This window comes from Ursus arctos, unplaced genomic scaffold (genome assembly GCF_023065955.2).
Source record: "Ursus arctos isolate Adak ecotype North America unplaced genomic scaffold, UrsArc2.0 scaffold_6, whole genome shotgun sequence".
Lineage (NCBI taxonomy): Eukaryota > Metazoa > Chordata > Mammalia > Carnivora > Ursidae > Ursus > Ursus arctos.
The window spans coordinates 68,130,320-68,152,421 of record NW_026623078.1 but is presented as its reverse complement, the minus strand read 5'-3'; the positions used below and the strand labels follow the sequence as shown (position 1 = coordinate 68,152,421).

At 38.2% G+C, this 22,102-nt stretch overlaps 1 protein-coding gene across 12 annotated transcripts in view; it reads right to left on the bottom strand.

Annotated features, from left to right (window-relative positions):
• The window catches only part of COL14A1 (collagen type XIV alpha 1 chain), a 209,472-nt gene that overhangs the window by 79,921 nt on the left and 107,449 nt on the right, over window positions 1–22,102 (bottom strand). For all 12 annotated transcript variants that reach the window (XM_048212550.2, XM_048212549.2, XM_044382622.3 and 9 more), the window contains exons 24-32: window positions 16,231–16,377; window positions 12,398–12,454; window positions 10,876–11,015; window positions 8,132–8,255; window positions 7,784–7,927; window positions 6,760–6,924; window positions 6,149–6,187; window positions 5,864–6,002; window positions 1,665–1,807 (exon numbers count right to left, since the gene is read on the bottom strand). In XM_048212550.2, coding sequence (XP_048068507.1) covers window positions 1,665–1,807; window positions 5,864–6,002; window positions 6,149–6,187; window positions 6,760–6,924; window positions 7,784–7,927; window positions 8,132–8,255; window positions 10,876–11,015; window positions 12,398–12,454; window positions 16,231–16,377 — 1,098 coding nt within the window. The remainder of the gene's footprint in view (window positions 1–1,664; window positions 1,808–5,863; window positions 6,003–6,148; window positions 6,188–6,759; window positions 6,925–7,783; window positions 7,928–8,131; window positions 8,256–10,875; window positions 11,016–12,397; window positions 12,455–16,230; window positions 16,378–22,102) is intronic.

Below are 22,102 nucleotides of genomic sequence, written 5' to 3'. Positions count from 1 at the left end.
AGAAGATATATAGAAAAGTCAGTGACATTAACTGAAAACTTGATGATCCTCTTAAATGATCATCATGTGTGACATCCAAGAGCATGTGATTGAGAAGCTTCCTTCACTGGTTCCCTCATCTTTCCAACCTCCAAACAATGGAATGTCCTCCTCGGACCTATTTTCTTCTCTTTCCAGATTCAATCCCTAGATGATCTCACACAGTATCATGGCTTATATACCACACATATACAACTTGCAAATTTATATCCCCATCCCAGAATTCTTCCCAAAATATGCTGCTGCAAATCTGGCATTTTTTCTGGGATATGAAATAGGCATTGTGATATTGCAATTTATAAGAAATATATATTTGGCCATTCAAATATATATGAAACATATGTATTTGGTCCTGGTCCATGGTTCCTGGCTCACAGCTCCAAAAACCTTTGGAATTTTCTGTGATAAGAGCTATAAAGATGTTTTTTTGTTATGTTAATAAGGTAACTTTCAGAAAGCTCTTATGTAACCTAAGGATGGAGGGCTGGTTGCCAAGGGAACCAACCCTGTGATTAGGGGGTTGGAACTTTCAATCCCACTTCTTCCCCCCACCTCTAGGGAGTGGAGAGTAGCTAGAGATTGAGTTCAGTTGCCAATGGCCAATAATTTAATGAATCATGCCTATTTAATGAAGCCTCAATAAAAAGTCAAAGGATGGGGTTCAGAGAGCTTTTGGGTTGCTGAATACATGGAGACAAGGGAGGGTGGCTTGCCTGGAGAGGCATGGACCCTCTATGCCTCTTCCCACATACCTTGCCTTATGCATCTCTTTTAGCTGGCGACTCCTGTTATATCCTTTTATAATAAAGCAGTAATCTAGTGAGCAAAATGTTTCTCTAAGTTCTGTGAGCCAACTCTCTCCCCTCCTCATATTCCCCAACACACACATTGGAATTGGGTCAAGGACCTCAAAAGACAAATCTTATACTTATCATATCCATGTGCAAAAAATGATTCTGGTTCCTGCCCTCCCAGTGACCCTCCAGACTCCTCCTGTCATCAACTTTGCTCTTCCTGAAATCTTTACTACCCCAGTAATTGTCTCTTTCTGCCTTGCCCACTGTGGAATCCCAGGTCCTAGTGCTGGCACACAGTAGAAACTCAGCAAATATGTGCTGAAGAATGAGTGGAAGAATGAATGAAACAACTGTTACATCATTTATTGCTAGTATTTACTCATGGCTTAAGATAAATGAGTTACTCTACAATATATAGTTGACCCTTGAACAATGCGGGGATTAAGGGCACGAACACCCCAAGTAGTTGAAAATCCACATGTAACTTCTGACTCCCAAAATCTTTATTAATAACCTATTGTTGACCAGAAGCCTTACTTATAACATAAGCAGTTGATCAACATATATTCTGTATATTGTATATATTACGTATTATATTCCTACAATAAAGTAGGCTAGAGAAAATAAAATGTTATTAAGAAAATTATAAGGAAAATACATTTACAATATTTTACCACATTTATCAAAAAAATATCCTTGTAGAAGTGGACTCATGCATATCAAACCCATGCTGTTCAAGGGTCTAGTGTACACAAGCCAGGCAAGATAGCATCCGTACATATACTTACTCATACATGTGTGTGCAAATATATAAGTAAATATACTTACTATCTAAAATGACTCCAACTAATGGGTCAGAATTTTTATTTAAAATCTCCCAAAGAGCAAATGGCTCCTCTGGAGTGTCAGGAAGAATCCGGAATAGAAAACTCATTGTGTAGTCAGAGGGCAATCCTTCTGGATGCAAATATCTGAAAAATGGAAAAAAAATGGAACGAAAATAATATTTCATTGCATCCCTTTCAAAATGTTATTTATCTCATTATAAAAGCAAATACACTTTAATTACAAAATTTGAAAAACAGAAAAAAAAAATAACAGGACTATCCCATCCAGAGCTGACCACTGTTTTGATGTGGTACATTTCCCTCCAGTTTTTAAAGAATGTCTTTAAGTATTTCTCCAATTTATATAATGCTGCCCCTTTTCTTAGCACTATTTACTACACAGTTTATATTTCCTCAAATATTTTTTAAAAGTATTATATTTAATGTTTGCATGATCTTTTCTTATCTGGCTACTGCATAGTTTGTCTAACCAGTCACTTCTTCTCAAACATTTAAGCCATTTCACAAGTTTTGGTATTATAAATAATGTTTCTCTAAAGTCTTTTTATAAAACTTAAGACATTGTCACTTTCTACTATAGGTTGTAGTTAGTTGCATTCCTGTCCATGCTTCATGCTGGGATGCACCATCTAGACCTTCAAGAGTTAAGAATATATTACTCCTGCTGCTGGGAGTGAGGTCTGTAGACAGCTCACAAATCCCAACTCCCTTCAGAGACCACCTCAGCAGAAGGAAGGGCTCTCCCAAAGTCATGCCAACTTTTTTATGGCACCCGTTTTCAATGACTGGTCTTTGAGGGCATATGAGGACAGAGCCTCTCATTCCAGTGGAGGTAGCACCATTTTCAGAACTCCTGTATGTGGGCCACCTGAGACTTTCAGTGAGATTGTCTCATGGCTTGATTCTTCTCTTTCATCTCATCTCAACTCCTTCTGTTCCCTTCCATGAGAGCACATCCACATCGGTTTCCTTGAACACTCATCTCCACCTCCGGATCTGCCTCTGGGGAACCGAGCCTGCTATACCAACTTATCTCTCTCTAACAATTAAGTGGATCACTTATGTACTTTTAAATTGTTCCCCGAAGCAACAAATATAGTCCTTTACATATATAGGAGCCCTATAATAGTTATTAAGTGGATAAATTTGTGAACATGGCAATTTAGTATGAATTTGAAAATGAAAGTTTGATTTGCATAGATAAAAATATTTCATTCATTTTGTTTATATATTAGTTCATTCATTCATTTGTTCATTCAACAAATATTTATTGTGTGCCTACTATGTGCCAGACATTGTACCAGGCACTTAAGATACATCAATGAATAAAACCAACAATGTTCCTATCCTTGTAGAAGCACTTAAATTCTAGCAGGGTGAATTATATAGTGTATTAGAAGGTAAACATGCCATAAAAAAAACCCACAAGAAAAATAGAGCAGTTTAATGGGGATTGGGAATGCTAGAATGTATTGTTTTGCAGTGTTAATTGAAGTCATCACCACTGGCTTCACTTAGAAGTCTCCTTGAGAAGGTTACATTTGAGCAAAGGTTCATTGAGAAGGTTACATTCGAAGAAAACCTCAAAAGAGACAAAGCCATCCAGCTCGTACAAAGACACCAAAATGGAGTGCGCCTGGTATGTCTGGAGAATGGACTGAAGGAGACAAAAGATGAAGTCAAAGGGGTAATAGGTACCCAGATAATGTAGAGCCTATGGGCCATTCAAGAGTTTTGACTTTTAATGCAAGGGGAATGGAGAATCATTGTCAGATTTTGGAGTGACATGATTTACATTTTAAAAGAATCATCTAACTGTAACTTGGAGAATAGACTCTGGGAAGGCAAGGGTCTGAGCAGGAAAACCAATTAGAAGCCTGCTGCAATGAGCTTGGGAAGAGATGACAGCGCCCCATATGGGGTTAAGGCAGTGGAGATGGTGAGAAGGCACAGACAACTGTACTCCTTGGTAGAATGGATGTGGGACATGAAAGAAAGAACCCAATTTTTTTGCCTGAGAAACTAGTTAGATGTAGTTGTCAGTAAGATGGAAAAGGTTGTAAGTGAAGCTGGTTCTGGAGCGAAGGTCAGCATGGTCTTGAACATGCAAAGTTTCAAATGCCCATTTAGATATCCAAGCAAGATGTCTAGTATGCAATTAGATATGCTAGTCTAAATATGGGGAAATGGGTCTGGACTGGAAATATAAATTTAGGAGTCATTGGCTTATAGACAATGCTGAATACTATTCAAATGATCACCAAGGAGTAGATATAGACAGGGAAGACAAGAATATCAAGGCTCCAGGCCTAATCCCTTTTGCATGAAGAAGTAGAGATGAGAAGAAGAGGGAACACTGAAAAGGAACAGCTGGTAATGTAGGCAGACGCTCAAAAGAGTGTGTGTCCCAGAAGCCCAGTGAGGAGAGTGAATCCAGGAGGAGGAAGTGAGCAACTGCATTACGATGAGTGCTGGGAGCCAGTGAATGGATTTTGCAAGGTGGACAGCGTTGTTCACTGGATAAGCCATTTCAGTGGGGTAGGGAGGATTTTCCCTTTGGCAATTCTCATTTTTGGCTAGGACTCAATGGAGGGTTTTTCAACTAGAAGTCCTAGCAACAGCAATCAGACAACAAAAAGAAATAAAAAGTACTCAAATTGGCAAAGAAGAAGTCAAATTCTCTCTCTTCGCAGATGACATGATACTTTATGTGGAAAACCCAAAAGACTCCACCTCCAAATTCCTAGAATTCATACAGCAATTCAGTAATGTGGCAGGATACAAAGTCAATGCACAGAAATCAGTTGCATTTCTATACACTAATAATGAGACTGAAGAAAGAGAAATTAGGGAATTGATTCAATTTCACCAAAAACCGTAAGATATCTCGGAATAAACCTAACCAAAGGGGTAAAGGATCTATATTCTAGAAACTACAGAACACTGATGAAAGACATTGAAGAAGACACAAAAAGATGGAAAAACATTCCAGACTCATGGATCAGAAGAATAAACATAGTTAAAATGTCTATGCTACCCAGAGCAATCTATACTTTCAACGCCATCTTGATCAAAATACCAATGCCATTTTTCAAAGTGCTGGAACAAACGATCGAACTCCCATCTTAATATTCATCCCTAGACTGTGTAAAAAGAAAACCTGCTAAAAGATAACACCAGATATTGGCTTTACCTAAAAGCACATACATACTATAAGTCAAAGGCATTTATAATAATTTTCTAGGAAATGAAGCTACACTTATAATGGCAAATACTTTACATTATTAATAGAGGTCTACTTATTTCAAATACTATCCTCCCAAATGAAGCACAATAAAATAATTTGGATAGTACTATAATAGGCTAGAATTTAATAAATAATATTTTGAAGAAGCTAGCAAAGCAACTTGTGTGCACATTAGATAGATGAGTTTAATACTCTAATACAATCTCTCCCATTGGTCCGTGCACATGTGCGTACTACATCAACATCTGGATACTGAAAATGTTTCATGTTGGAATGTAAAATAACATAACATCTTGAGAGATGATCCCTTGAACCAGGAATTTGCTGTAAGCGGGCCCAAGAATCCCATGTGCATTACGAACTATAAAGCAAGTAGATAATGTGCTTTGTACATACACCCAATAGTACTCTTCCACTACATGGAGTTCCTGTTGTGACTTCTCGAAGATTAAAAATGAGCTGAGCTGATGGCATGAAATGGTTCAGGGTGTGGGCTCCGGGGCCTGATTGCCAGATGCAAATCTCAGCATTTTCACTAAACGAACCATGTGATCTCACTCAAGTCATTTAGCTTCTTTGTGCTTTAGTTTCATTATTTCTAGAACTGAGATAATAAGTGGATCTAATGCATAGAGCTGTTTGGAGCTTTGAGTGAGTTAATGTACATAAGCACTTAGAACAATGCCTGGTGTATAGTAGCACTGGGTAAGGATCAACTATCCTTATATATTTTCTCAGACTAACAGATATTAAAGTTCAACCAGCATTATGTGTGAGTCTGATGTTTTTAAACAAAGAAATCTAATCATTTGCTCTTATCATCATGGAAAATCCTACTGGGAACTATTATAGTGTATTTCAAGTTGACATCATTTTCACATTGAGATACAATAACAAACGACTGGCTTTAATGTCTTGCAAGGGAAACATACTTGGTTGGCTGGGAAACCAGGGCATCTTTATGAATTCGGTAACAGGGATACACATTGAAGGTACCAGGCTCCATGGAAACCCCTTCCACAGATGAAAAATCCTTTTCAACCAAACCAAACATTTCCATCATCTTAAATCCTAAAAAGAGAGAGAGACAGAGAGAGAAAACAGGCATTTTAGGATTTTAAATTTCAAAATTAGTCTTTGAAAGATAAAAAAAAAAAAAAAACGCGGACTGTTTTGTATTTCCCAAATGTATTCGGAAAAATGGAGGTAACGCATACCTGCAAGATCGACGCCATCCTTGTACACCAGCGGGCAGGCTAGGAAACAAAACAAACAATATAAAACCCTAATTCAGAGATTTTCCAAACATATTCTTTCCCTGTCCTGAAAACAGGAAGCTAACATAATCTTTGCGGAAGTCAGTTGTGAAGGGAATCCAAACCAGATGTAGCTATGGTTTTCTGTGGATTCCTGAAGACTGAAATGCTCTCCCTTGGCCTATTACAACTGAAAGGACATGGCTTCCTTCTCCTCTCGTGGGTCTATTAAAATCTATGGTGGTCTCTCGAGAGCATGTGTTGGGCGAAGTCTCACTGCTAATGTGTTACCCTGATGAGCAGTCTTATGCTACAGCTGTTTAGGCGAGTTGCTTTCAGACATAGACTCTCATCTCATTAGGGAAAGTTTTTATCCACCTAAAACCCTAAACGGGGGAGAGCGGAGGTTTATTTCCAAAGGCTCAAAACCACACAACTTAATGTCTGCATAATAAACAGCTCTGCAAGTCCATCTTATTTTCTCAGATCAAGATGGGACTCATTATTTAACTGGTATGAAATAGTTCAGCCATTAAGCAACATGAGTTAAGTACAAATTCCAAAGAACTAACTTGCTGATGCGGTTTCGCAGACAAAAGTAATCAACTCATCTTCAATTTTCTTAAAGGCGTCAAAGTCATCCACAAAGAAGACGTGCCGAGAACTGGGCTTGCTGCCAATGCTAACCAGCTCTGAGTAATCTGCATCAGCCACACCAATGGCAAAGATGCTGTAGCCTGTGGCAGGAGGGGAAGAGATTTCTGATTATTTTAAACTGCACAAAATACAAATAATGCAATGTAAGACATGTCCCAGTGTTTAACGTGTGTTTATGAAGGAGGCCTGGTGGGGGTGGATAATTCATTTTTTACAGTCCACCAGAATTCTACACAGGCACATGCCGCTATATGATAATTATTCCATCATCCCCTAAGCAATTTTCCATCTTAAAGAAAACTCAAGGCGGCCAATGCCCCTATTAGTGCTTGAGACGAAATAGCTGCCGTCGGAGGAACATCTTTGTGCTATATACGTCTAATAATTATTTTAAGGTTTATGGGGTGAAATGTAGTTGAGACAGAGAAACGTTATCTCGGGTGTTTTTTTTTTATTTACATGTAAACCCTGAGATATTAATAGGCTGGCAGCTTGAGGGGGGTCATGGTTCCATGCTTGGCAAATAAATATTAAACGAGTGTTTGCCAGGCATGTCTGAAAAAATGTAATCTTCACGATAATCCTGTGAGAATCTCCATTTTATAGACGAGGAGGCTGAGGAGCTTTTGTGTTCCCTCCCTGGCCCTTCATAATGATCCTTTTCAGAGGATTGCACGTAGTTGCTACAATTTCTTACACAGGGCGCCCTATATGTAACGCAAGTGTTAGAGAAAATACGGCAAAATATTAAATTTGAACCTTGGAACTTTTTTTAAAATCACATTGTCTAGTTAATATTAAGAAAGATTTAAATTAAATATTAAGAAAGACTTAGAACACTTAGGTCATTCCAATGTGGCCTATAAATTTGTATTCAGAAAACAATGGCAACATTACTATCCATGGCTTACTATTTGATTGCATCTGTGTGAAACTTACCATTTGATTGCATCTCCCCGGAGATTTTGTTCACATCATCTTGTGACCTGCCATCAGTTATAACCACGATGACCTTTGGGATGCCTCTTCTGGTCCCTGACTCTGCAGTGAACAAACTATCTCGGACATGCTTGATTGCTTTTCCTGAAACAAAGGAAGGCCAACTGTTCAATTTCATTCCTCCCCTTGTTTGTTTCACTGGGGAGGGAAGGGTGAAAGTTCTTAGGTCAATGAAAAATCTTTTCAAAAAATCTATATTCCTATGCCTCCAAAAAAGGCATTTCAGTAATTACTAATAATGAACTACTCTGGGTCTTTGCTGAGTTTTGTTCTTGCTGTTGTTCTTACCTGTTTTTGTATTTCCTCCTTTGTATGAAATATGTTTAATTGCATCAAGAAGAGTCTCTTTGGTGTTGTAGGCATTTAGTTTAAATTCTGTTCTGGGGTCATCAGTGAACTGAACCATTGCAACCTGGAGAGAGAGAATGTATTTGTTTTCATGTATAGAAAGACTTCCTCCAGAGAGCACACACAATGGCATGATTACACCTACAATTTTAATTTCTTTTTTAACCCAAACCACAGCTTAAAATTTCACACAAGTTGCATACCAAACCTGACAACACATTAAACAGCATTTTTTTATTCCCTAAGTATTTTTCAGGAAGCAGTTTATTTTTTAAATTTTCTCTCAGTCTCATAATAATCGCTTTCAAAAAGTATGTAGGCCTTTTGCTACCTTGTTTGACAGATGGAAAAAAAAAAGGCAGCCTTGTAATTTGACAAAGGTCAGAGAATTGGAGGTGGTTTCTTTACAAGGATGTCCTCATGAAACAAACCTGTTGAGAAATTACTACTCTTCCATCCTTCTAACACATGAGAAGACATAGGCACTCAAAGTCACGTGCCTTGCACAAAATCCCAAGAGCGGCCACTGGCAGAACCCACAGTTGAAGCCAAGTAAATCCTACTTCAAAATCTATGTTCTTTATTTTTAAGATTTTATTTATTTATTTATTTATTTAGAGACTGAGCGAGGGGAGAGGCAGAGGGAGAAAGAGTCTCAAGCAGACTCCCCACTGAGCACGGAGCCCACACAAAGCTCCATCTCAAGACCCTGAGACCAGGACCTGAGCTGAAATCAAGAGTCAGACACTCAACCGACTGAGCCACCCAGGCAACCCCAAAATCTGTGTTTTTAACCACTACAATAAAATCCATCCTGGCTTCATTTCCTATAGTTTGCTTTTCTTCCAGTAGAATTTAGGGGCCATCTTTAATTTATTGGGTTTTTTGGTTTCACTTTCAGAACAATCATAGGAGGGAATAAATAAAGTATCTTCAAAGTGCTTTCTTTGATTGTGTGAGCCTTCAGCTGCTACCAGCTTATCAAGGGCCACTGCTGTACATGTCACCATCTCTAGGGAACCACATCTGACCCCTCTATCCAAAACAAATTTCTCCTCTTCCCCCGAAATGCCTCAGCACTTTCTCTATTTTTCTCCTACGGTTCCCCTTACATCCAAATTTTCTCAGCCATTTCTCCATGATACATTCCGAAACTGTTCCTACCCATGCATCTCCTTGCTACACCCACACCCAGGCCTCCAACTCATCTCTGCATTAGACTATGGTCTCTCTGCATCCACTCTTACCCGTGTTACTATTCACGCTCCACAAAGCAGTCAGAATGACCTTTTTAAAAAAAAAAATCAGATCTTCTCTCCTTAAAACTTTCCAGTGGTGGGGGTGCCTGGGTGGCTCAGTCAGTTGAGCATCTGACTCTTGGTTTCGGCTCAGGTCATGATGTCAGGGTTGTTCTATCAAGCCCTGTGTGGGCTCTGCGCTCAGCAGGGAGTCTACTTGGGAGTCTCTCCATCTGCCCCTCCCCCCATCTCATGTGCATGCACTCTCTCTCTCTCTCAAATAAATAAATCTTATAAACAAAACTTTCCAGTGGCTTCCCACTGCATTTATGATAACATTAACTCCTTCAGTGGTTCACAAGAGTCAAGATGATCTGGCTTTCTCTTTTTCTTCCACATCTTTTCCTACACCCTCCCCACCCCACCACGCTCATTCACTATGTTCTAGCCACAAGGTTTAGCATCTGAAGACTCAAAACTCATTTTCAGCTTGGTCTCTTTGCACTTGCGATCTTCCCTTCCTGAAAATTCTACTCGCAGCATTCTCCACATCATTCACATCTCAGTTCAAAGGCCACCTTCTCAAAGGGGTCTTTGCTGACCACACAATTTAAAATAACCCCCACACACAATTTAAAATAACCTTCAGTGAATTTAAAATCACATAACTGTTTTCTTAGTTTGCATCCCTACCTTGTGAATTTATTTGATGTCTATTTTACATCTGTCTCTCGTCCTCATCCTCTCCCAACCTTTAAAATTCTGAGCACTCTGAAACTGGGGACATTGTTATAAGTATTATGACAGTACTCTACCTGACCAGAATAAATTCTCAATAAATATTTATTTGACTGAATGGATAAATTAGATTTATGTTTTATGTGCTACTTGATCTATAAGAATTTATGGGCATAATCTTTCTCTTTTAAGATTTTAATGTCCTTGAGGACAAGGAAAATATTGGGTGTATCCTTAAAGGAGTTACTCTGCTGTTGTACATAAAAGAAACAACTACTCATGTGGCCATTCTAATTTTTCTTAGTTTGCTGAACTCAATAGCTTTCAAGGATCGGCATCTTCTCAAACTCTATCAGGCATCAGTAAGCTGTTTCCAAACCCAGACTTGTCTATTCTCTCATTTAGGGTCATATCTGATCACTGTATTACCCATATCAACTGACAAGTAGCCATAACAATAGCTTGGGATAATTTTTTTTAAGATTTTATTTATTTCTTTGAAAGAGAGAGAATGAGAGAGAGCAAGCATGAGGGGGAGAGGGCCAGAGGGAGAAACAGACTCCCCGCTGAGCAGGGAGCATGATGTGGGACTCCAAGATCATGACCTGAGCCGAAGGCAGATGCTTAACCAACTGAGACACCCAGGCGCCCACTTGGGATAATTTTTTAATACATAGAATGAATTAAAGAGTGTTCAGTTAGCCTTACTTGAGTTCCATCTGTGCCGATCTTATTCAGAGCGCCAACAGTGCTATAGAGAAAGTTAATGATCTTATTGAAATTTTCATCTCCAATACTCCAGGATCCATCCACCATAAACACCAGGTCAGCCTTGGCAGCTCTGCATACTGAAGACCAGGAATGATTTTGAGTTAGCGATAAGGGGAAAAGAAAGTAGTTATTACAACCAGCAAAGCAGATGATGGTTTCTTTCTGGTAACTACAGCTCCTTCCCAAAGGAAAGGTATAAATCACATTCCAAGCTCTTGCTCATTATACTTCCTGACAATCATTTCTTTCCTGTAGTCAAGGAGAAGCTTGACTTCATGACTGAGAAGGTTTTATCAAACATGTGGAATTACGGAGGAAAAAAAGTCCACCAATCTCAGTCCTCCAAAATAGAAAATGAAAGAATAGAAAAATGAGGAACTAAAGTGATTTAGAAATAGAAGTAGCAACAAATACTCTCAAATACCCACTTATTAGAAGAAAGTCCAAGTTATTACTCTAGGTACCCTATCCTCTGCTTATTGAGCCCGTAACTTCAGAGAGATTCAAATCCAGAAGGAAGGCACAGGACATAATGGAAGCAGATGAATCTACAACTTGATATGCATTTGGGCTAAGGCTGTAAGCCAACTTCCAGCCTTGCTCTTAAATTCTGTCTATGTCTTTCTTCCAACCATTGGTACTTGTTAAGAAATGTACGCTAATGCCAACCCGGGAGACTATTATCAGTAGTTATTACTGATACCAACATAACAAGCAAGAAACACACCAACAGAAACCCACTCTACTATAAGCAGTTTTCAGTAGTCCTTTGTTGGTGTCCCTGTGCTGTTTCAGATTCTCTATGCCTGTCTTCCCCTTATTAGTGTGGATCATTGTGGTTGACTCTGTCTTATAATGAAACAATTTACTCTTCAATAATCTGAATCTTTTAATCTTAGGCCAGTTGCACACAAATATTCTATGAGATAATGTGCCTTTCTCCTTTCTTTAGGAAAAAAAAAACGCGCTTGGTTTTTATTTTATTAAGTGCAACTTTATTCCCTTAAAGCTATTTATAATACAGAATAAACCATCTCCAGGTGTGGTAATATTCCAGGGACAATAAGGATCTGGTAAGCTTGTTCTTCTAAGTTCTAAGATTCATAAAATTTTACAAATTTATGGTTTGAATTTAGAGCTGAAAAGATTCACGAGATCTGTTAATTATAAGCTTATTAAAGAAAATCTGGTCCTCTGTTACCAAGGAAAAATGAAATCAAGATTGGATTTCAACTTTGAAATGCGAGCAAAATCTATATGAAAATATACTCAAAATGAAAATTTTTCCTTAATAAATCAGAGAAAAAAATACATCAAAATGCATGAAGTAATTACCTCTGGGATATGAAACTGTGTTCTTAATTTTCTTCTTTGTACTCTTTTCTAAGTTTTAATGTTTAAGAAACAAAAGCAACAGAAACCCTGAACCTAAAATCACAGCATTATCATATTCTTTTACCTTCCTTTGCTGGTGGAATTGTCGGAGGAAAAGTCGGTGGCTGAGTAGGAGGTGACTCTGTAAAGTAGAGGGAAAAGGGACATTGATTAGCCACCACATCTGCGGAGAAGAGAGGGAGGTCATGGAGTAATAATTCTTCAGGGAAGTCAATGATTTTCACCATTGTCTTCTTGGAGAATTTAGTAAAGTTAGCGACTACTATAAATCAGCCACAGACTGTGAAAACTGGCTCCATCCATCCCCTAAAACTCAGACTGAAAGCCTGAGACACCATTTTGCCACAATTCAGTTTACCCAGCAGGAGTCAATGCAATCAAACTGTCAACTACAAAGTAGTTTTAATGCTGATTTAAGGCAAGACTCTTGCCAACCCATTTCAGATTAATCTCTGGCTGCTTTCACACATATAATAAACTTCATTTCCATTCTCCCTGACTAAGGACTGACCATCAATCCTTGTTCAATAGCACTTTCCCCCCTTCTCACCCTGCTTCCCCAGGATGTGGTCCCCAGTGGAATCTAATTTGTTCTCTGTTCTGCTCAGGCTCTATCTGGAAAACTTTCACTGCTGTGGATGTGTATCCAGATCAATTCAACCTGGATGATGAGGGATGAGAAGTTCATGTAATATGCAAAGTGTGCTTGGCTAAAGGAACAGGGGATAGTTACATGAGAGAGGTGACTTTCACAGCAGTTCATGCGGCAAAGAGCAAGGAAATTATGGCATCATTAGGTAAACATCCTCAATGTTACTATATTCTTTTCTTGTTCTTATTTGGCACTAAAAATTTAAGAAAAACTGAGAAAATTCTTTTTATTATCTCTGATTGATATGAGGGAAAACTCTTGACTAATCATAGCCATTCACTCTGGAGACAGGTGAGCATCAAATAGCTGGAAAGATCTGAGTTTAGGCAGACTGATTACATGGTCAGGAATGTTGTAAAGGGAATTCCTTCACTGGCAGGAAGGTTGGAAGAGATGAATTTTAATTTTAAGGTCTCTTCCAATTCTAAGAGGCAACAAAATAAAATTATTTGAGTAAAATAATTCAACATTTTAAAAAATCAGATAATTTTATTACCAATATGGAAAATGTTTGAAATTAATTAGTATGTGAAATGACTCAAGTCACAGAATACCATGGTATGATCTTATTTGTGAAACAAAAAAAAACCTATCAGATATATATGCATCTGATATATAAAATATATATTTCCATATCTCTATATAGATATAGATTAGATAGATTAATAGACAGGTAGGTAGGTAGGTAGGTAGGTAGATAGATAAAGGGAGAATTTCTTGAAGGAGACCAAGCTGGTACAAATGGGCACTTATGGGAAGGAAGAATGGGGGAAGAGGGAAGTCAACAAAACACTTTTTACCTTCTGTTCCATTATTATGGATATATATCACTTTTATCTTTTAAAGGCAATTTTTGAAGCTGAAAAGTGTCAAAAGTAAAGTAAAAACTGAGAAATATTAATACCAAAACTAGGACAGTAAAACTGTCTTGAAAGCACCATAAAATACTTCTAAAGCCAGATGTATTTATCTTTCTGTGGAAGTAGTGGGTCATATTTATAATTGCCCATCTTCCTTAATGTGAAAATTGAGGCCTATCCTAAGTTCTAAATCCTAAGAACCAAATCAATGAGAAGCAATGGCAGACAGATCAATATGTTTGGGCAGAACATCTGGCCAAAGACTCTTTTGGGTAGGAAGAACCACAATGAACTCGTGACACATGTTTATATCCTCTATGTGGCATTCAGATGGTCCCTGTCTTTAATATGTGAGGGGTTGTCACATAGAAGAGGGAGCAGTCTTCATCTGCATTGATTCAGAAGATTGAACTACAGCCAGTGGGTAGAATCTTACAAGAAGACAGATATCCCCAACATAAGGGAAACACATCAAAGAGAGCTACCCAAATCAACCCTGGGTTGGTAGTTATCACTTGCGGAGTTAAGGTTAGGGGATGGGAGGTTGAAGTAGACCAGGGATCGCAAACTCAAATATTTTTAAAGGTCAAGCAAGTAATGAAAATGAGCAAAGAACTAGCCCAGACATTAACAAGGAGCAAACTTGAGCGCACATATACTATGTAAAAGAGACAGCAGTTGGTTTCAGCAGATTGGCACCCTGATATGTGTGTCCTGTGTTGCCAAATCTTTTAAACTTTCAACAAATTCTTTAAAGCCTGGGGAAAAAATGTATGGCTCAGAGAAAACCTATTTCATGGTGATATCTAACCCATGGCCATCACTTTGTGACTTCTAAGAAGATAGCCATGGTGATACCCAATATTTGTTCAGTAAGATACAGATAGAAAATTTCCTCAAAGATTCTCTTGGATGTTTACCACCACCACATGGGATAAGAAAGCAAGTATTAAATTTTACTGCTAAGTGAAAAGAAGCTCAGAGATGTGGAACTGCCCACAGCCACAATGTTAGAAAGGGTCCCAACCAAGTCTGTTTGACTTTAAATCTTGTGCACTACCAGGCCCCTAGTAACTTCAAAATTATATGATCCTCTATCCATAAAACAGAATTCTAATCAGCAATAAAAAGAAACATACTATTGATACAGCCTACAAGATAAATAAACCTCAAAAACATATGCTAGGTGAAAGATGCCAGGTGCATCTTTGAAATGTCCACAAAAAGCAAATGTATAAGAAAAGAAAGCAAATAGCCTGGGACTGAAGATGGGACAAAGAATTGTGAATGAATGAGTATGAAAGATCTCTTTGGGTTGATGGAAATGTTCTAAAATTGGATTGTGGTAATGACTATACAACTCTTTAAATGTATGAAAAATCATTTAACTATACACTTAAAATTGGTGAATTTTATGATATATAGTTTATACCTCAAAACTATATATGCAATATAAGATGTGGAATATTTTAGTGTTACGAAATAAAATCTTCATATTAGAAAAAAAATTGGATGATTCCATTTATTATGCCTTCACTGTTTTTGAAGGTCACACATTGCTGATGCTTTCTTCCTGCCTGTGCCAGACCAACTGAAAGACCTATACATCGACAGAACTTTCCAAATGTCAGATATATGAGAGAGGGGCCAACCAAGAAAACCCATCACTCACCACCTATTCAGATACAAATCCTCAGGGACTTTGCATCTAAGTTCAAGATACTGAGTTAAGTACACAAACTTCCCCAGAATTCACTACAATTAAAACCATTTTCATGTTTGTGGCCCTTACGTCAGGAATCCTTGATTAAAAGCCATTCCAAGAAGTTGACACTCTCCTTGGTCTTTAGAACATGTCAAAAGTGCTTTGTTTTAATTTTATACTTTGCCTTTCCTTTCAGTACATCAGATCTGCAGCCAACTTGGAAAAAGTGCAAGGGCCTCTTAAGTAGGCAATAACTTGAGGGTCAGCCATTTGGAACATCTTGGCTCCATTCCCACCTCAGAGCTGTGGTAATATGCCATTGTTTGAATGTCAGAACCCGGTCCTTAAACTTCATTTCACACTCTGCATACCACAAAAGTTCCTTATGGATATAGATCACAATAAAGGTCATTGTTTCAAGTACTCTGCTATCATATGGCCTTATGGTCCCTTGTGAAACATATGGAGGATGAAAAAAAACCCATGCAGATGACATCAGTGGGCCACATGCAGTGAATTATGGGACTGGAGAAGAGGAAGAGAACTTGTATTACAGATATTCCTGGGCAGCAATAGCTAACATTTTTCTAACTGGAATAAATTTTTTGAACCAAAACAGGATGCCTGAAATACTATTTGTCCATGGAGACGGGGATCAGGAGAGGACACACTTGACTTACGTGTTTTTTCCATTATGCTCACACTGGGTCCCTCGATCTCCTGAAGCTTTGTGTAAACACTGATCTTATATTCTGAATCAGGCTGAAGTCCATAGAAGCAATGCCTGGTTGTCCCTCCACCCACAGTGGATTCTTGCTTTTTTGTGTCTATAATAAAACAAAACATACACACATGAATTTTTAAAAACAGCCATCAGTAGATGATTTGCTTCTAAAATGCTTAATATGCGTGGCCTAATCAGAGAACTCCAGGATGGATTTTACTTGTTTAGGTACTGTACCTTTTTCTAAAGAGTTAATACATCCACTGATTTTTTTTTTATAATTGAAAATCACATTTTCATATGGTCAAAAATGAGAATAAAAGACTTCTGAGATCAACACTTCAATGGAAAATTATTAGTGTATATAATTGTGTGTACATGTCATAATTGATCTTTTGGACAGGTGTGGAGATGAACGTATTTACTTTTTAAAAATTAGAATATTTGTTTATCAATATGGATCTCCAGAACACAGTCAACCAATTACAAATTGACAAAAAGACACATCCTTTTGGCCCCATACAACTTACTACCATGTGACGAGATGCCCTTCCTGGCAGTGGCCTAAAAACATAGGTATGCTGGGACGCCTGGCTGGCTCAGGCAGGAGAACATGCGTCTCTTAATCCTAGGGCGGTGAGTTCAAACCCCACACTGGGTGTGGAGCCTACTTAAAAAAATAAAATAAAAATATAGGTACAGAGTTAGGGATTATAGAATTCCAGGCAGTCTTACACCTGTGGATGAAACCTCCACTTCCTGGGTCTCAGAAACTTCATCCACGGGTCCAGATGATTTTCAAAACTGCCACAAAGGCAGGCAAGAGTTTGGAGTGGCACTGAGACAGCCAGGAAGTCCCCAGAATGCCCAATTTCCAGCCTTCATTTTTTTTCTCTTTTCTTATAATAATGTTTTTTTATTATATTATGTTAGTCACCATACAGTACATCCCTGGTTTCTGATGTAAAGTTCGATGATTCATTAGTTGCGTATAACACCCGGTGCACCATGCAATACGTGCCCTCCTTACTACCCATTACCAGCCTATCCCATTCCCCCACCCCCCTCCCCTCTGAAGCCCTCAGTTTGTTTCTCTGAGTGCATAGTCTCTCGTGCTTCAGACACATGAAAAAATGTTCAAAATCATTAGCCATCAGGGAAATTCAAATCAAAACCATACTAAGATACCACCTTACGCCAGTTAGAATGGCAAAAATTGACAAGGCAAGAAACAACAATTGTTGGAGAGGATGTGGAGAAAGGGGATCCCTCCTACATTGTTGGTGGGAATGCAAGTTGGTACAGCCACTCTGGAAAACAGTGTGGAGGTAACCTTAAAAAGTTAATAATTGAGCTACCCTATGATCCAGCCATTGCACTACTGGGTATTTACCCCAAAGTTACAGACGTAGTGAAGAGAATGGCCATATGCATCCCAGTGTTCATAGCAGCATTGTCCACAATAGCTAAATCGTGGAAGGAGCAGAGATGCCCTTCAACAGATGACTGGATTAAGAAGATGTGGTCCATATATACAATGGAATATTACTCAGCTATCAAAAAGAATGATTTCTCAACATTTGCTGCAACATGGACGGCACTGGAGGAGATAATGTTAAGTGAAATAAGTCATCCACCCCTCATTTCTGACACTCATGATTTATTTAATGGCAATGAAGACTCCTAGGAAGTTCCAAGGAGGCTTGATCCACTCTGAGAATCATTTTCTATTCTTTCAAAATCATAACTGAGTAAGCACATTCTGTAGAACTGTTTCCCAACTCCTGGTTCCAAAGTTCTTTTCCTACCAAAGAGACAGCCATATACAGCCCTCTCCACAAAGGACCTTCTCTTTCTTGTCTCCACCATGGCAGAAGCACAAAGAACCTAGTAGACCCAGTTTAACTGTTGGCTACTTTCTTCATTCCCATATTCACAGCAAAATGGCTTTGCCTTCCTGGAGAAATTAGTGCTGGCTTTTGGGTCTGGAGTCTAGGGTGGTTGGATTAATGATATTCATCATTTTCTGAGAGCTTACTGTGTGCCAGGTTCTGTGCTTTGTATTTCATGAAACAACAGCAAGAACGATAATAATAGCCAATATTTAATGAGCATTATCAAGTGCCAGGCACTATTCTAAAGATTTTATGTGTATCGACTCATTTGATCCTTACGATATGTATAATTATCCCCAATCTAAGGACAAGAAACTGAAGGCCAGAAAAGTTAGTCACTTAATCAAGTCCATATGCTAAGTAGCAGAACTGAAATTAAATTCAGAGCTCTAACTCAGTCTCAGAGGACACTGCTTTAATTTCCATTAATATTTCATAAAATAGTGGAAGCTGCATGTATGGTGTTTCTAAATAAAGCAGTTTGAGAACTGCGGAATGCATATGAAATAAGCAAATGTGATAGCTGGCAGAGATCCGATGAGGATCCCTTATGATTCAGTGCTTTATCTCTCCACTGGATAAAGCTGCCTCCTTTGTCAGCTTTAATTACTGAAGGGTTTCAAGTGGGATTTCTTCATTGGCATAGAGTGTTTCTTTTTCTTTTTTTTTTGTAACCACATGGATAATTGGTTACCAGGAAGAATCAGTGCCACCACAAAAAGAACAATTACTTAAAAAGATCTAAATTGAGCTTTATTTCACCCATAAGTTGTATCTTCTACAGCTTTACTTCTAAGAATTTAAAAGCCTGTGTTTAAAACTACATTGATTGATCCATTACATATATTATTTAGTGGTTAAAAAGAACTCCTTCAAAGTGTTAGTTGCACTTTATTAACTATAAACCAAATATAGAACACTTAAAAACAGAATGGTACAAAATACAAAAAATGTCAAGTAGTAACTTTTCTATTTTGAATGTATAATACCTATTAAATTTCAATCTATATTTTAATATGTATTGGAACAAAACATACATCTATTACAACACACATATATCGGAACAAACATGACATATGTCATTTAAAATTTGCCTGGACAAAATCCTTTTTTAAAATATATAAATAAGATTTTTAAAATATAAATAAATTAAAGCCACTTGTTAAACGGAATTTGAATTTTTTTTTTGTTTTTATGATTGAGAATATAAAGGAGTTTCAAAAGTGAACTTCATAATATAATCTTTAGTAATATATTTGTTCAGAATGAATTAAGGTTTACTTCAAAAATTTTCTTATCATATATATTACCAAATGATGAAATAAAAAAAAGTTGTTCAGGTGTTTGTGAAATTACATCTCATTGTGACAGGAATTTGATAGTAAGAAAATGTTTATAAACACTGCACTCTCCTTTGCTCATGTCCAAGTTCAGTCTGTGGTTCCCATGCTCAGGACCCCACATGAACTGCTTCTTTCTAAACTTTACCCGCAATTTTGGAGCCTCTTGCAAGCTTTTGTGAGTCACCTATTAAACAAACATTCTATGGCATGGATATTAATCCATCTCCATAAAAGCTTCCAGGAACTCCCAGGAATCAATTCTAGAAAGTGCTTTTCTGTCATCTCTATTTCTCGTGATACTCATTCACTTTATAGACCCTCAACAATTGAATATAAATGGATTTTACTGCTAAAACAAAAAAAAAAAACCCTCAAAACATTGGAAAACTGGAATAAGCACTATAAAATTATTGGGAAACAGCATTGCTTTAATTCCCAATAATAACAAAGAGGGGTTACATGAATGGGGATGTATCCATGTTGCTTTTGGCGTGTGTGATTTAGGCCTAATGGCTTTGCCTTAAAGGAAAACATTTAAACTGATCAAATGATGACTAATTTCCTCAACCCCTTGTGCCAAAAGCAGGGAGTTAAATTATTTTTTTGGAAAAGAAGAAATTCTGTCTTTGTGCCTTCATTCTTATGAAGCAAGGCTAAATACATCGTCTGGGTTATTATTCTGTTGATAACGATGCCACCAGCTTGACTCACCAAAATGTCCTATGAGTAGTTACTGAGATCCACAGGCAAATACTTTCCAAGATCCAGAATATTCTGCTGGAATTTTATGATATAAATACGTCCAATCCCCAGGTCTCTCAAATACCCTGGCCCGCACTCATAATGTCACTGCTCCAAGAAGTTTAATCTTGAGAAGATGTTTTGTGTCATATGATATTTTGCTTTGGATCTGGTGTCTGGTAAGGTAGGCTCTCCACTATGCTGTCGTTTTGTTTGTCAATGATACTGCGAAACTGGCATTTCAACACCCAAAGACAGAAGACAAGTTGAGCATCCATTGAAACCTTCCTTAAGCTCTCTAGAAAGAAATTCACCAAGTTATGGAGACTAAGAAGGGAATAAAGTATTTGGGACTATGTGGAATTTAAATACGTGAACTTAAAAGTAAATACCGTACCCAACGTTGGGTGCCAAGTCAACTCAACAACAGCTGGAGAGAGAGACAGAATCCCAGAGCATCCGCAGAACTAATGGAGGCTCTCACGGGGTTCTGAGCCACCCAAGACCAACCAAAAGTCGCTGACTTTGGTCTGTCCTACCATTAACCAAAAGCCTACAATTTAATTTGGCAAGTGGGTGAGTGACTCAAACACAGATTTATTTCTGTCTCTCCCGAGAGGACCTCATCCTTCTGGTAATCTTTCTTTCTTTTTTTTTTCTTCTTGGCTATAAAAAAAAGTCATAATATTTATATGAGTAGAGGACATCTGTTGTTTCTGCCTGTTTTGCATCTATTCCCTCTTTCTTTGAATCTGTTTTCCCCACTCTTGGTCTATGATTTGGGAAGAACTGAATAACAACCCTCCTCTCCTCCAGATACAGAGATGGGAGGCAACCAAGTCTGACCAGTCCGTTTATTTCATGCCCTTGAACTCAATGACAGATTTAGGGGCATGTGACCCAAGCCAAGCCAATATGACTCAGTTCCTGGACTTTCGTTGGAATTATTGAGAAAGAGAAGCTCTCTTTTCACTCAGACTGGTTAAGCTGTAAGCTGGGAGGATGTCATTCTGGATCTGACTGGAGCCAACTCAGAGAATCTGGCGGAGCATGAGCACAGAGCAGAAGAGAGCAAGACTTCGTCTTGATGGCATTGTTTAAACACTTAGATCCAGATGTGCCTGGTGCTAGACACTTCCAAACTTCCCAGTATATTAGTCAATTAATTGACTATTCACTTAAGTCCCTTTTATCTGCATTTCTACCATTTACAAACAAACCTGAACGCTACAGCCTACTTTAGTCACAAAAACCTTGGATATTTGTAGGTATCGCCTCAGATAAAACCCTCAAAAAAAGTAATTTTAGAGGAACTGAAGCCCAGAGAAGTTGACCAGCAATTATGGTTAAAACAGAGGCCTCTCCACTGACTTCATCTCAGAATACAAATGCACATGACCAGACCATGGGGACTACATTTAAAAAGAGAGAGAGAAAAACAACTGGAAAAAATTACCTGTCAAACAGGAGGAATTTGTCAGAAGCATTCAAAAATAGGTCACTCTGGGACAAAGCTTATCTCTATCACATGGAGGAATTAGATCCCATTCCTCTCTAGTATCTCCTCAGGGGTGGATAGGACTAAAATTTCTGCACAGGCAACGTATGTAGCCTATGGGAGCTATTACCAAGTTAAAACAAAGAGGGCTCTGAAACGCATCTGCCTATGGAAGATTCTACATCTGACCAGAAGTCCTTCAAAGGCACCAATCTGAATAACGGTTGCATTTCTTTGGAAAGTAACGGAACTCCACCTAAAATCAAGCTCATAGATACAGAGAGTAGATTCCTGGTTGCCAGAGGCAGGAGTTGGGCTTGGGGGCAGGGCGGGGGGAAGGGGAGGGGTCAT